General features: G+C 37.9%; 1 protein-coding gene across 1 annotated transcript in view; it reads right to left on the bottom strand.

The window, feature by feature from the left end:
• Positions 1–244: 244 nt before the first annotated feature.
• The window catches only part of mctp1a (multiple C2 domains, transmembrane 1a), a 107,861-nt gene continuing 93,658 nt past the window's right edge, over positions 245–14,447 (bottom strand). Inside the window, exons 18-19 of the mRNA XM_073839994.1 lie at positions 12,721–12,822; positions 245–386 (exon numbers count right to left, since the gene is read on the bottom strand). Coding sequence (XP_073696095.1) covers positions 273–386; positions 12,721–12,822 — 216 coding nt within the window. The 3' untranslated portion in view covers positions 245–272. The remainder of the gene's footprint in view (positions 387–12,720; positions 12,823–14,447) is intronic.

Consider the following 14,447-nt stretch of genomic DNA (forward strand, 5'->3'; position numbering starts at 1 on the left):
ATGTGTCTTTGTTGAATTAAAGTAATTATTGCATAATGAGTAAATGTTATTGTACATTCTCTCAAGCCAAGTTTGTTTTTTAGGTACATTTGGTTAAGGATGTTTACACATTCCACTGGAAAACAAGACAAAAACAGTGATTAGGAAAATGATTTTTTGCAGTGTAAGCATGTGTGTGTTTGTGTTTGTTTAACAGGCTGAGTAAGATGTGACAGAGGTTGGCACGGCGGTGCCCACGTGTCTGCTCAGGCACAAGCAGCGAGAACTGAGACTTACTTCTTTATCCTCTCACCATAGGAGGCCACTTCATCCAGCGCATTCTGCACACTGATACACACATCCTGAATGGCATACAGCTTATTCATGAAACCCTTTCTCTCTGAGTCCTAAAAAGAATGAGAGGGAGAGAGAAAGACAGAGAGGGAGAAAGAGAGAGAGAAGCTGGGCAAATGCATTTCCACACAACTGAAAGAGCATGAGGAGCATCAAAGGCTTGGTGAGCTCTTTCTCTCTTTCCAAGTTCTCCATGCTGCAATAAACATGTTTGAAATTAATCACGCTTTGTGTATCAATAAAGAGAAGAATATTTATTCTAATACTTTCTTCAGAGAGAACTAGCTATGTTGGGTAACCAGGTTTTACAATGGGTGACATCATTGTGGCCATCACCACCATCATTACTATGAGCACCAAAAAGCTTTTCTTTTCAACTTTTGATGGCCTTCAACTTAAAAAAACGGGCCACAGGAACCTCAAAAGTAGGCGTCGGTTTAATGTTTCCACAGTCTCTGATTTTATTCTGACAATAAGAACAGTCATGCAACAGTTGGGCTGACACAGAATGTAGTGACTGAGTGTGGACACACAGACAAAGACTATTGTAGTGCATTGATGTGCTGAGACACACACACATGTACACTTCCACACTCACCTTAACCCTTAAAGCAACAGTTCACACACACACACACACAAAAAAAAAAAAACCTGTCATTTATTATTTGCTCATCCTCTTGCCATTGGACATACTGAAAAACATCTGTGTTTTGAATGAATCAAACAATGACAGAATTGTCATTTTTTAGATGAACGATTCCAAAAAAGCACAAGATTGAAACTCAAAACTCATCTGTTTAATCTACAAAACTCTCTACATTTTCACAATTCTGTCCACTTTCTTCTCCAGTCCACCATTTGAAGAGAACAACAGAAATCCTGGCCCATTAGCAATGTGAAAAATCAGCTACGTCCAGATTTCCAAACCCTGACACAGGCTGTGCCCCTCCGGTGGGCCTACACAAATGGACTGGCAGCACTTAAGAAGAGCGAAATGTCCTGGTGAAATGGCCCCAGCGAGAGGGCACTGCCATGCAGCAGCGAGCATCACTATGCCTTTGCCCTGGGTCTGCTTTTTGGGAGCTCCAGGCCTCTGCTCAACCCTGCCCAGGTTTATCTGGAAGCACTTCAGTCGCCATCATCAGGCCTTTCATGGAGATCAATTGAAATGTCACTGCAGTGGATCATGTCCACAATGAGCCGACCAGCTACTGAACCTCTGGATCAAAAACCACTGTGCAAATCAAAGCAGGAATGGAGAGAGTTGGTGTCAATGCGCACAGATGCTAACATAAGATCCTTTATAAAGATCTTTTTGTGCTTTATAAAGAAATGCGAGTACATGAATATTACACATTATTTGCATTTAAAGGATTTTCAGATCACGTATTGGATCTGAAAGACAAAGGTACTGTGAGCACCTAACAATGAGGTCTATTGTAGTCTGATTAATGTATTTACATGCTGGATGAAGCTGAGCTTTAATCATATTATCAAGATCTGTTAGTCTGAGTTATTATTAAGGTTTATTTTAATAAACTAAAACTGACCCATTAAACAACAACAACAACAAAAAATGCATTACTTGCAATAAAATTAATTAAAATAAAATATATATTATTTATTATAATTTAATATGTATAATACATCTTATTTTATTTTTTATTACTTATTACTAGTTGCCATTCTAATTTTCGCTTAGTTTAAGTTGAAGTACAAAAATAACTAGAACTAAATAATCTAAAAAAAAAAACTAAATACTATAACTAAAAAGACATTTAGAAAAAAAATAATAATAAAATGACAAAAAAACTACAAAATTACTAAAATAAATGAGTAATTATTAGTATTATTATTAGGGTATTTTAGGGTAATTACTAGGGTATTATTTAGAGTTGTTTTCATTAACTAAAACTAAATCCATTAAAAGTAAAAGTACTTAAATGAAAATATTTTTGAAAATATTAAACTTATTTTATTTCTTTTACTAGTTGCCATTCTAATTTTCATTCGATTCAAGTTGAAGTACAAACATAACTAGAACTAAATAATTAAAAAAAAAACTAAAAACTGAAACTTAATAGAAACTATAAAGACATTTAATAAAAAGACACTTTTAGTTTAACTAAAACACTTTTTAGTTAAAATTACTAGTTGCCATTCCAAATTTTATTCAGTTTATCTAAAGTACAAAAATAACTAGAACTAAATAATCAAAAAACACTTTACCTAAAAAGACATTTAGAAAAAAAAATAATACAAATGACAAAACACAACACAAAAAACTAAAACAGAAAAACATAAAAGTAAAATGTAATTCAAGATATTTTAAATTAAATTCAAAACAATATAACAGTTTATTAAGGTTTTTTTTTGTTTGTTTTTGATTAACTGTTATAGTCCAAACTTTTAAAAATTGACAATATTTAACTTATTTGAGCTTCTGTATGTACCTCTGGTGTTTCTGCTCTAATAAAAATAAACAAACTAAAAAATATTATGCTTGATGTTGTACATCTTTACTTTTTAGTATTTTAAATAATATTAATGTAAATATAAGTAAATGTACATCATTTTAAGATGTATTAGGGTTGTGTAGTGGGCCCTGACCCCAGTTGAGAACTACTTATTTCTACATGCAGAACAAATATTTCCAAAACAGGTATGGTCCATACAACTCATGCTGAAGATAATGCAACGTATGAGACTGGTGCTGGTATATCATCCCCAAAATGAAGAAATATGCTTATAATACTGAGATGGGTCTCGGGAAAACCAGATCAAACTGTCTGTACTCCCTCAACACACACACACACTCTCAGTATCCCATCCATCTCCCACGCTTTGTACTGGATCTCACATTTGAAAAATGAAGTCCAATATGGCCTGCATAACCACATCGCCTTCCCAAAAAGCCACACAAGACAAATAGATATAATTAGACCGCGTCCCAGGGTTATTTTTCTTAGCAAATATTTAACAAGACTCCCCTGTCTTGACTCCCATCTGGTTTGCGTTATCAACCGAAACAAAAGTCCAACATACACTCCATTGTATCGGCCGCTATATGAGAAAAGAAGACTTTGAGGGACAAGGTATCGGTGTGTGTGCGTGGACGAGCCAGCGAGCGAGGGTGGAGGTGCAGGTCATGGGTCTCTACAGTCTAAACCATTACCACATGGCCCTCAAACCATGAGCTAACTCCGATTTCCTGCCTTCAAAAGTGGATTGAGGAAGGCAGGAGGTTGGAATAACACTAGCCTGGGGAGAGGCTTGTTTTCACTGCTCCTCCGCACTTCTCTCACACACACATAAACACGCTCACACCGCTATGAGCCGAGGAGCAACCTGCCGCAGAAGAGCCTGCTGTGGATCCTGGCTGAGCTGTGGGCCGCGGGAGCGACGCATGGGCATTCCATTACCTCAGGTCCTCTTCCTCACGTATGCGGACACACATCGCGGCACGGCGGGAGGCACACTTGATGTCAGCGGGCAAAGGGAAATTGATATTTAGTCAAAAATCAGTTCTGTTTAAAGTGCCTTCCAACAGTGCAGCCAAATCTGAACTCTTCTAACGCACAATGTCAACATATAAAGAGTTCGAATTATGCGATATCACACGAGCAGGACAGTCCTACTTTACTGAACATCAGCACTGCTGCAGGCCGTTGTACGTTACAATTTCAGCATAACCACACAATAGTGAGTGTACTGCAGTTCTACAAACAATTTGCACAAAACTGTTTGTAGGTTTACATGTATTGCAGCGACCGCACTAGCCATTCATTTCAATAGGGGACGTTTGCATGTATCTTTAGTGAAGCAGCGTGGAGAGCCGTTTCTGGGACGCTTCTGAAACGAGCCATGTAATGCAGTGTAAATAGGGGGTTATCCAAGCATTAATAGCAAGAAACGCCCCTTATATTTGTGACCCTGAAACACAAAACCAGTCATAAGGGTCAGTTTTTTTGAAATTGAGATTTATACATCATCTGAAAGCTAAATAAATAAGCTTTGCACTGCCAGGATATGACAATATTTGACCGAGATACAACTAATTGAAAATCTGGAATCTGAGGGTGCAAAAAAATCTAAATATTGAGAAATATTTATATATTTATGGTAGGAAATGTACAAAATGTCTTCATGGAATATGATCTTTACTTAATATCCTAATGATTTTTGGCATTAAACGAAAAATCGTTAATTTTGACCCATACTATGTATTGTTGTCTGTTGCTACAAATATACCGGTGCTACTTAAGACTGGGTTTGTGGTCCTGGGTCACATACAAATTGTTTCTCGGAGATTATAGTACATTAAAAATGATCATGCGACTTGCGATATATTCTTTTTTCAAATTGGCTGAAAAACTACCTTGTGTAAACGTAAAAACGTTTTTGCAATATATGAAAGTTTTTGCAAAATGTATGTGTTTACCCTGGGTGTATTTTCAATTCGCAATTTAAAATTGCGCAATTTGAAGGCTAATGGAAACGCATCTAACGAGCTGCACGGGGTGTTCACAATAAAGAACTTCTTTAAAAGTATATTTTAAAACACATGGGCTAAGCTTTTAGCTTAGTATTTATGTTTAATATGATTTTTTAAGAAAAGTTTCAATTTGTAAAGACTCAAAAATGTCTCAAAATATGGTTTAACCATAGGTAGGGTGTTTAACTTAACTTACATATTTTTAAAATAGCAAATAACATGCATTATCAACTCATGAATACCTTTACTAATAAAAAAAAATAATTGTCTTCATTTGTAAGTCGCTTTGGATAAAAGCGTCTGCTAAATGACTAGATGTAATGCAAATAAACAAATAAATAAACATAAATATCAATTAAAATACTAATGAAATATTATATTTTTTTAAATATTATATGAAATGATTTTTTTTTTTATATGTAATACATATTTTGTGATATATTTCAATATCAATATATATTCTATTTTAATTGTAGATTACTGTATACTACTAGTAAATGTATACTAGTAAATCATTTATGCATTATACAAAAAAAAAAATAGAAGACAAAAAAGTGTCACATCATTGACACAGTTGATTAGCGTGTGGCTGGTTACTTTGCATATTTTTTTCTCCCTCAACGGAAATAATTTAAAGTTATATCTTCAACTTTGTGTAAAACTGCTTAAGTTTGTGATTTTTGTCTCAACACTAAAAAAAGATTTAGATAAGAAAGAATAAAAAGAGCTTCTCATTCTGCTTTTAACCCACTGGAATTTCTTGTTCCATGTGCATTACTGTAAACGTGATTTCATTTGATTGTCCTTTAATCTTTAAAGCCATCAAAGTTTAAATCTGCACTTTAAATGCCACAGATGCTGTTGAGAGTCTCTAAATAATCCTTTAACCACAAGGCCACGTCCTCAAGATATTCAATGCATTGTTCTCAATCTGAATGTGCCATTTTTAATGTGAAAGCTGATTACCTGAATAACAAGCAAAGTGACATCGACGGCTGGTGAGTAAATGAACAGATTCTTCCATCTTGAACAGTGTTATCATTAAACAGTGCGTAGGACTGAGTGCAGCTGTCCGGGACCCCCTGGCGCATCCCCATTACCAAACTCCTTAGGGCTGCTAGTGCTACAGGCAAGCAGAGGCAAGTCCATTCCAGCCAGTTCCCAACATCAGGCTATTCACACCTCGCCGTCCCATCAGGAGGCTCTCAGTACTTCGCAACGGGCACCCAGCATAGCGGGAGACTGATGAGGTTGGCACAGACCAGGACAGACACTTCGTAGAGGGCATATCTTGTTTGTTAACGACAGCAGGAGGGGGAACGATGTCCCAGGGGCGCCAAACTTCATTTACACCAAAGCCAGAGCCCCAATGCAAGAGGACGGACCCCCAGCCGGGCCTAATCCACACCCACGCCCTTCTCTCGGCATGTTCGGAGGGAGAGAAAACAAGATTCTTTGATCTACGCAGCACTAAAGGTGAGGGGAACAAAGGAGGCAGATAAGATAGAGATCAAGATGAAAATGAAATCATTTCACCCGGGCCGGGCCGCTCCCTGGATACCCGTATTATTTGTTTGTCTTCTCTCATTTCGAGCCAAAGGCGCGCTGACCCAGACGAGCAGAAGTAGGGAGCGATATCACCAAGGAAAAGAGTTCCACACCTCTGATGGCAAATAAAGCCAAGACGAGTCCCCTCAGACAGACGTGAGCCCACCTCTTATCAGTGAAAACATGAAACGAAAAACAACTTCTTTAAATAGACGAGTGCATTAATTTTCCAAAAGTAGTTCATTAGCACTTTATTCATAATGAATGGGACGGGGGAAGAGACGTACAGGGAAAGGCTTGTCAATGAAATTGTTCCTCGTCTTCGTGTCTGAGCACTTTGGGAGGTTAATTAAAATTGCAGTTTAATTAGATTTGAGGTGTGTGTCAGACTAAACGGAAACTCCCCTGACTGCCTGCTTGATCCCAATAACTGCTATCCCAAATTCTGGAAGCCAAAAAATATTTCACATCAAAAGGAAAACTGTTCGCATTACTCTTTTTAACGAGTAAATATAAACAAAAATCTTTTGACGCAACCTCAAATACAACATCAAGCAAATCAGTAATTACCTATTAAATATAAAATATTCCGAGAGTTTGTGTATGTGCTGTTCTCCTATGAAATAATCTAGTTTAATTCAACACTGTTTTTAATTTATATATAGAGTCAAAACAGAAAGTATTTAGACACCAGACATAATTTGGGTGCAGGACACTATAGTTCATTTATGTAAGTGAGGATAGCAAAATAAAATAAACTCTGACATATTATACCCAAAAAATCTTCTTACAGTGGACTACCAGTAAAATTTGGGACCAAAAATTTGGGTGTTTTTTCTTTAATTGCTAATGCGACCTTTTTACACCACAGGCTGAACAAAATTAAACATTAAACATTACCTGGTCAACAAAGTATTGACAGATGTGTAAATATTGTCATAGTAACAGTTGTCATTTTTTTTTTTTTTGTAATCCATTACATACCTTTCTATCAAAGTTATCTGACATTATCAAGACACATTTGTTCTGACACAGTTTAACTTTGAGTTCTTGTCATGTTTTATTACCATTTTCTAAGCTATAGCGAATAAACTGTGATAGTGTGAGAAATGTTGAAGGTGTCAGAATAAATTTTGGTTTGACTGTAGATCTGTGCCTTATTTATAGGAGAGCAAAGGAAGGAATGGAACAGGAACAGAGAAATGGTGCAGACCAGATTCGAACCTGAATCCCCATCAGAGTCTCAATATGTCCATCACCCTGTTCTTATGCGCATTTTGAAGTATCGCATCAGAAACGAGTGACCGAAACGTCAAAATTCGCAGTAAAATTCTGCAAAAAATTGTTTACGTTTGCTTGAGGTGGTTTTTGAATTGTGTGAAAAAGGATTAATGCGAATAATCGCAGATTGAAATGCATCTTGCGAATAAATTCCTTCATGCACACCAAAAAAAACATCTGACTTTGTGCTATGAGATGGGATAACCTGACTAACCAGAGGACCAATCTCATTGCACAGCATTTGAAATGTTGTTATAGTCATTCTGAAATGCTTGAGCAAAGTCTGTCGTCAAAATATTTCTATATAATTGCCTCCCAGAACTGTACTACACAACTGGCATCCGCCTTCGTAAACAATGACCGCATTTATTGTTTCGTCGGCTCTTTCTGAGGCACAAGTAATTTATTATATACGAAAATTGTTATATTCAGTGGCTTCTCCTACTTTTCTTAGTGACATCTAGTGCCAGTTTATCAGGAAGTGCCGATTTTGTTGTCTTTGACTCGTTGGAAATTCACAAATGTTTTATGCATATATATACTCCAATTTTGTGCATAAGTTGGATGAAAACCCAACTACAAGCGTGTGTTTTTAGCAATGCGGGATAATTTAACAAAACAACTGTAATATAAAACCACAACAAGACAAGAATTTTACACACACACACACACACACACACACACACACACACACACACACACACACACACACATACATACATACATACACAAAGTATGTTCAAACATCTGGAAGTGTGGCAGAAGTTCAGAGGCATTGTCCTCACCTCTCAAATCCCTAGGTTCTACCTTCTCTCAAACCTCTAGTGACGCTCCAAAAATAGGTGTGATGTTGAATGCCACGCAATAGTATGTGACCACAGAGGCTGGAAAAAAGCTATTGAGCTATTCTCAGGAGATCCATACGCCCTCACTATGGCATTCCCTCTGGAGACAGTATTCTGGGCCAAGGTCTAACAACAGTCATTGTGACTCCTCAGCAGGTACTAAACAGCATTCTGTTCAGAATAGTGCATTTTGAGTGTTTGAGTGCTAATAAGGCAGGTTTCAATCATTTTATAAATCAAATTAGAAAGAAAGTGTTACTGTTAATGGCAGGGGCAGCCAATCCTGCTGCTGAATGCCCACATTCCTGCAGAGTTAAGGTTCAAGCAAAATTAAAAAGACAGTTCACCCAAAAATGAAAATTCTGTCATTAATTACTCACCTTCATGTTGTTCCAAACCCATAAGACCTTTGTTCATCATTGGAACACAAATTAAGCTACTTTTGATGAAATCCGAGAGCTTTCTGACCCTGCGTAGACAGCAACGCAACTACCAGTGATGGGAATAACGGCGTTCTAAATAAACAGCATTACGAACGAAATTACAGTTTCCCGTTACACCGTTGTTGCCGTTACTGACAATAAAATACAGCATTACTATAATTTTGCGTTGCGTTCTTCTTCTGAGGCAAATTCTGGCTTATTCCTCTCAGCGTGTCTTCTTCCAGAAACGAAAAGTAGGCGAGATTAATTTGATGAATGTTCACGTTTGCTTACGGAGGTGATGTGGTTGTTTACATGTTCACCCGTCTCACGTGAATGATTAAAATTTGAAAAGCGGAGCTGCTCGTGGTCATGAGTATGTTAGAGATGAGTTTAGATGGGAAAAACTGGAGCTCGCACTGGTATTATACGGATTACTTAAACAGAGTTTTCGACATGACATACTTCATTTAAAAGTAGACATTTTAAGCTTTCTATACATATATTTCCTATGTCTGTAAATCATGTATTCGGAGATTCAGGCTGCTTTATTTACATGTCTGTGAAGAGAGGTGATGGAGACGGAGATGGCAAAGAACGCACCCTGTTTTTTTTTTTATTATTATTTTACAAAAGCACATTGTTTGGGTTAAAGCTCTCGGATTTCATCAAAAATATCTTTATTTGTGTTCCGCAGATGAACGAAGGTCTTACAGGTTTGCAACGACAGGCGGGTAAGTAATTAATGACAGAATTTAAATTTTGGGTGAACTAATTTTCATAAGGGATGCTGCACTGTTCAATCAGGTTGACGATATATAACCAACCTCTACTTCGACCCTTCCAACATTAGCTCTCTGTGATCAGGCACAAAAAGGTTTTAGCTATAGTGAGCGCCTGCGATTTTAAGGAGCCAAAACCAAAAAAAAAAAACACTGTAATATAACTGCTTCCACACAGTGCCCCATTGCCCTGCGCTCCCAGTAAGTCCCTGTACCATGACGTGTAGATGAATAACAGCGTAAACAGGGAGAATAAGCTTTATTTTGCGTCCGACCTCTGCTTCCCACCGCTCCCTGCTAAAAACAACAGCATTAGGCTCTAATGGATCTGCTGGAGAGCCGGGTTCACCTTCGCCATTACTCCCCAGGCCTCCGCACCCAGCGGGCAAGGCACTCCATCAGCCCCAAGGTCAACCTGATAGTTGCCCCTGTTCTCCAGCCTCTCTGATGATGCCCCTCACCCCTGGAGCGACCCCCTCCTCCTCACCTCAGATTGCTTGCGTTCCCCCTGCTCTCCTTGCCCTGTCCTCTCTGGGTCCCTGGATGCCACCTGATGATGAATGGAGCACAATTAGCTCCACCCGCCACTGCACTGGATTCGCCCCTGCCCTCTCCATCTCGCAAAAATGAGGCCGTCAAACTGGGGAACATCATCAAGCTGGGCACCAACAGGCAAACCAATATAGCCACTATGGATGTGCAAAACCACACATTTTCAAAGTAGACTAGACAGTAGGTAATTAGGCTAGTCTTGAGCTCACATGACACCTTTCTTAGAGGCAAAAGATACACTACCAGTCAAAAGTTTTTGAACAGTATGATTTTAAAAGTCTCTTCTGCTCATCAAGCCTGCATTTATTTGAGCCAAAGTCAATATATTTTAAAATGTAATTTACTCCTGTGATTTCAAAGCTTAATTTTTTGCATCATTACTCCAGTCACATGATACTTCAGAAATCATTCCAATATTCTGATTTTGAGTAGAATTTTTTGAGATTCTTTGATGAATAGAAAGTTCAGAAGAACAGCATTTATCTAAAATAGAAATCTTTTGTAACATGATAAATGTCTTTATCATCACTTTTGATCAATTTAAAGCATCTTTGCTAAATAACAGTATTAATTTCTCTGTATTCTCATTTCTTTCCCAAAATTATACTGACCCCAAGCTTTTGAAAGGTATAGTGTATAATATTACAAAAGCTTTTATTTCAGATAAATGCTGATCTGTGGATCTTTCTATTCCTTAAAGAATCCTGAAAAAATGTGCTCAACTGTTTTAAATATTGATAATAAAAAAATAAAATAAAACAGCAAATCAGCATATTAGAATGATTTTTGAAGGATCATGTGAAACTGAAGACTGGAGTAATACTGCTGAAAATTAAGCTTTGATCACAGGAATAAATTACATTTTAAAATATATTAAAATAGAAAGCAATTATTTTAAATAGTAAAAATATTTCAAAATTTTACTGTGCTTTTTTATGTACTTTTGATCAAATATATGCAGGCTCGGTGAGCATAAGAGACTTCTTTAAAAAAACATTAAAAATGTTACTGTTCAAAAACTTTTGACAGGTAGTGTATTTTTACCATTTTCAAAGCAAGCTGTTTCGGTACATGTCCCTTTAAATGCTCACCCCGCCACTCTCTTCTGTGGGGTGACGAGCGGTTCGAGACACTGTAAACTTTAGCTGTGAAACTTGCCAACTAGCACATTATTAGAACACATTATAAGGCGATTAGCAAAGACTCATTAAAAAAAAAAAAACCTAATACTCACTTCTTCTGTATGTGAAGCTGGATCACAAATGATTAGCGCAAACATAGACGCATTAGTGTACACTGTGGGGCGCATTCCCTTCAAAAATGAAAGTAATCCTTGGGAGTAAATGACGACTGCTATGTTCATTATTACATCCAGCAACAAAACACCTCAATCGCTTAGGAGACATTCTTGTCTACTCCTGCTCCAGCATTGAAACAATAGCGGACAGGTTACAGCTCACTCAGGGTGAGTCTAAGGTAAGACGGTCATGTCAATCAACAATCGTGGGAGGGGCCTGTGCAGAACTACATCATTCTGCCAAGAATCTCAGAACAGCCTGATTTGAGAAAGTGATAATGATAATAAGATGATTTATGGTGATTTAAAAAAAAAAAAATTAAAAAAAAAACCCCGGGTGGATTTTTATCATTGTAGGGTGGTTGGTGGTTGTGTACACACACTGCCAACACACATTTATGTTTAAACAAATCTAAAAGTGAATTTTGCATCCAATGACCCCTTTAAATTTAGTGTCCTATTACACTAGACAGTTCAAAATGACACCCAGTTCTCTATTACTTATGAATGTGCTGAGATGCCATCTATAGTGAGTGCATGTAGACGTTCTCAATTTCAAAAGTTTCCTTGAGGGATGCGCTTCTCAAAAGGATATAAATGGCAATGGCATTCCTCCACTTCGGAGACAAACATCAATACACCCTCATAATTCATTCATAAACCCACTTCTTGGAAGCTGCTTTCCTTTTTTTTTAAAGCACAGGTTCGGTGTTTCTTCATCCTGAGCCGAGCTGCAAATGAGTTTCTCTGAGTGATGCCATCGAGTTGGGCTTACTGGCTGGCTTGAACGAGGTTAGTGACAGCACAAACATATATGCCCCAGAGCACCTTGAATGCTTGTAGACACATGGTTAGTAAAGCACACCACTATCTTTAGGCCAAAATGTGGAGAAAACCCAACCACCAAAAAAGACAGTACTTTCTAACAAGCGTGTTGCTGTATTTAGATGACCTAGCAGCCACCGAGCAACCCATTTAATAAAGTGAAGGAAGTTTCCAGCAAATAACTAAGCACTGAACACCAGGCAATTTCTTCAAGATAAAGAAGGTAAAGTGACGACTGAGAACAAAGTGAGAGGTGAAAGGGAGCGACACACAATCCTGCTTGGCGTGACAGACGATGAGCCATAGAAGTGAGACACGGGGACATACGGACCACACTTACCACCATCACGCGTATCCACTCAAAGTGCCAGGAAGCCAAAATATCCGCAAGGATATGGCTTTCCGGCAGCCGGCCATCCTGGGAGGGGACTGAGCCCGGCACCTTGTGGACCAGAATAAATTGAGATCTTTTTAAAGCAGGGCTACAAAAGGAAAATAGTTAGACAAAAAAAAAATAAACATTGATGGCTACTAAGATGGCTTAGCACCCTTGAGAGAAAAAAAAATCCACCTGATGTGAAGGCAAAAAGAGAAATCAAACAATGAAGCTATTTTACACAACAAGACAATGCCCTCAGTGTGTATGAAGGATTTTCTAATCTCTTTATTAGCCAAACATGATTAAAATGCAGTTCCTAGGAGCATCTCTTCTCCCCTAAATAAGAAGAAAAGGGAAAAAAGCCAGGAAAAAAAAAGTCAAAAGCATCTTTTACAGCATGAGGCTTTTCATCTTTTAGAGGCGCTGAGAAGAAAAGAAGCTGGAGAAGCACAAACATCCTCTCTTTCTCTCTGTATTCTCCTTAGCACCGAAGAAAGCCACGTTACCTGAGGATACGCATCGCGTATCACAAGCTCAATAGCCCCAGAACAAGTTTTCAGTCACAGTTTTTCAAAGTAATAAAAATAATCGCTAGCACACTCTTTAGTCCAATTACATACTGCCATGTAGCTATCGCCCAGATCAACCCCCTGCCTCTGCTCGGCTGGGTTTAACCCTCCACGTGTTATCTACAGATAAGGCTCGCTTGTAATGCTAGATTCTAGCGGACATAAATGTGCATGAATCGGGATCAGATTTCACAGCGCAGAGAGGTTAGCTTGTGTTTCTCCCTGCTAAAGTGGCAGCGGTGTGGTGGAGAGAGTAGGTAAGAGCAGGCTAAATTCTTAAAACAAGGTCAAGCCCAAAGAGAGAGAAAGAGAGAAACATGAGATATTTTTATTTCTTTTGCTCGTTATATTTTTCTTGCTCATTTTTCTTTTCCTTTTACACAAAAAACTATTTCTTTTGCTCACAGGACATTTTTAACTGTATATATATAAAGGCACTATATAAAGTAATACAGTAGATCTGCATTCCTATGGGCGCTTGGAAAGCTGGAATTAACATAGACTGTGGTCATTTTCTCATTTAAGTCAACAACTCTCAGGTTTTGAGGAAAACATTCCAGGATTTTTCTACATATAGTGGATGTCAGTGGGGATCAATGGGGTGAAGGTCCAAATTGCAGTTTTAGTGCAGCTTCAAAGGACTCTGCACAATCCCAGTCGAGGAATAAGGGTCTTATCTAGCGAAACAATTGGTCATTTAAAAAAAAAAAAATAATAAAAATTGATCAACTTTTTAACTACACATGCTAATCTTGCACTAGCTCTGCGGTGCGCATCTCTGACTTCACGCATTAAGTAATCATGCTGAAAAGGTCACGCTTCGTTAGTTCTTCATCTGTCTACTCAAACGTATGGTAGCGCGCAAAACTCTCATCTAATTTTTTCCTCCAACTTCAAAATCGTCCAACAACGTTATTTCACCTTTTTTGTAAAGGCCATTTGACTTTCTTTGCATGTTCTCCTTGTAAACACTGGGTCGGTATTTCCACCAACAGTAGTACAGTGAGGAAAAAAGTATTTGATCCAAGCTGATTTTGTACGTTTGCCCACTGACAAAGTAATGATCAGTCTATTTTTTTAGTGGTAGGTTTATTTGAACAGTGAGAGACAGAATACCAA

Source organism: Garra rufa, chromosome 5 (genome assembly GCF_049309525.1).
Source record: "Garra rufa chromosome 5, GarRuf1.0, whole genome shotgun sequence".
Taxonomy (NCBI): Eukaryota; Metazoa; Chordata; class Actinopteri; order Cypriniformes; family Cyprinidae; genus Garra; species Garra rufa.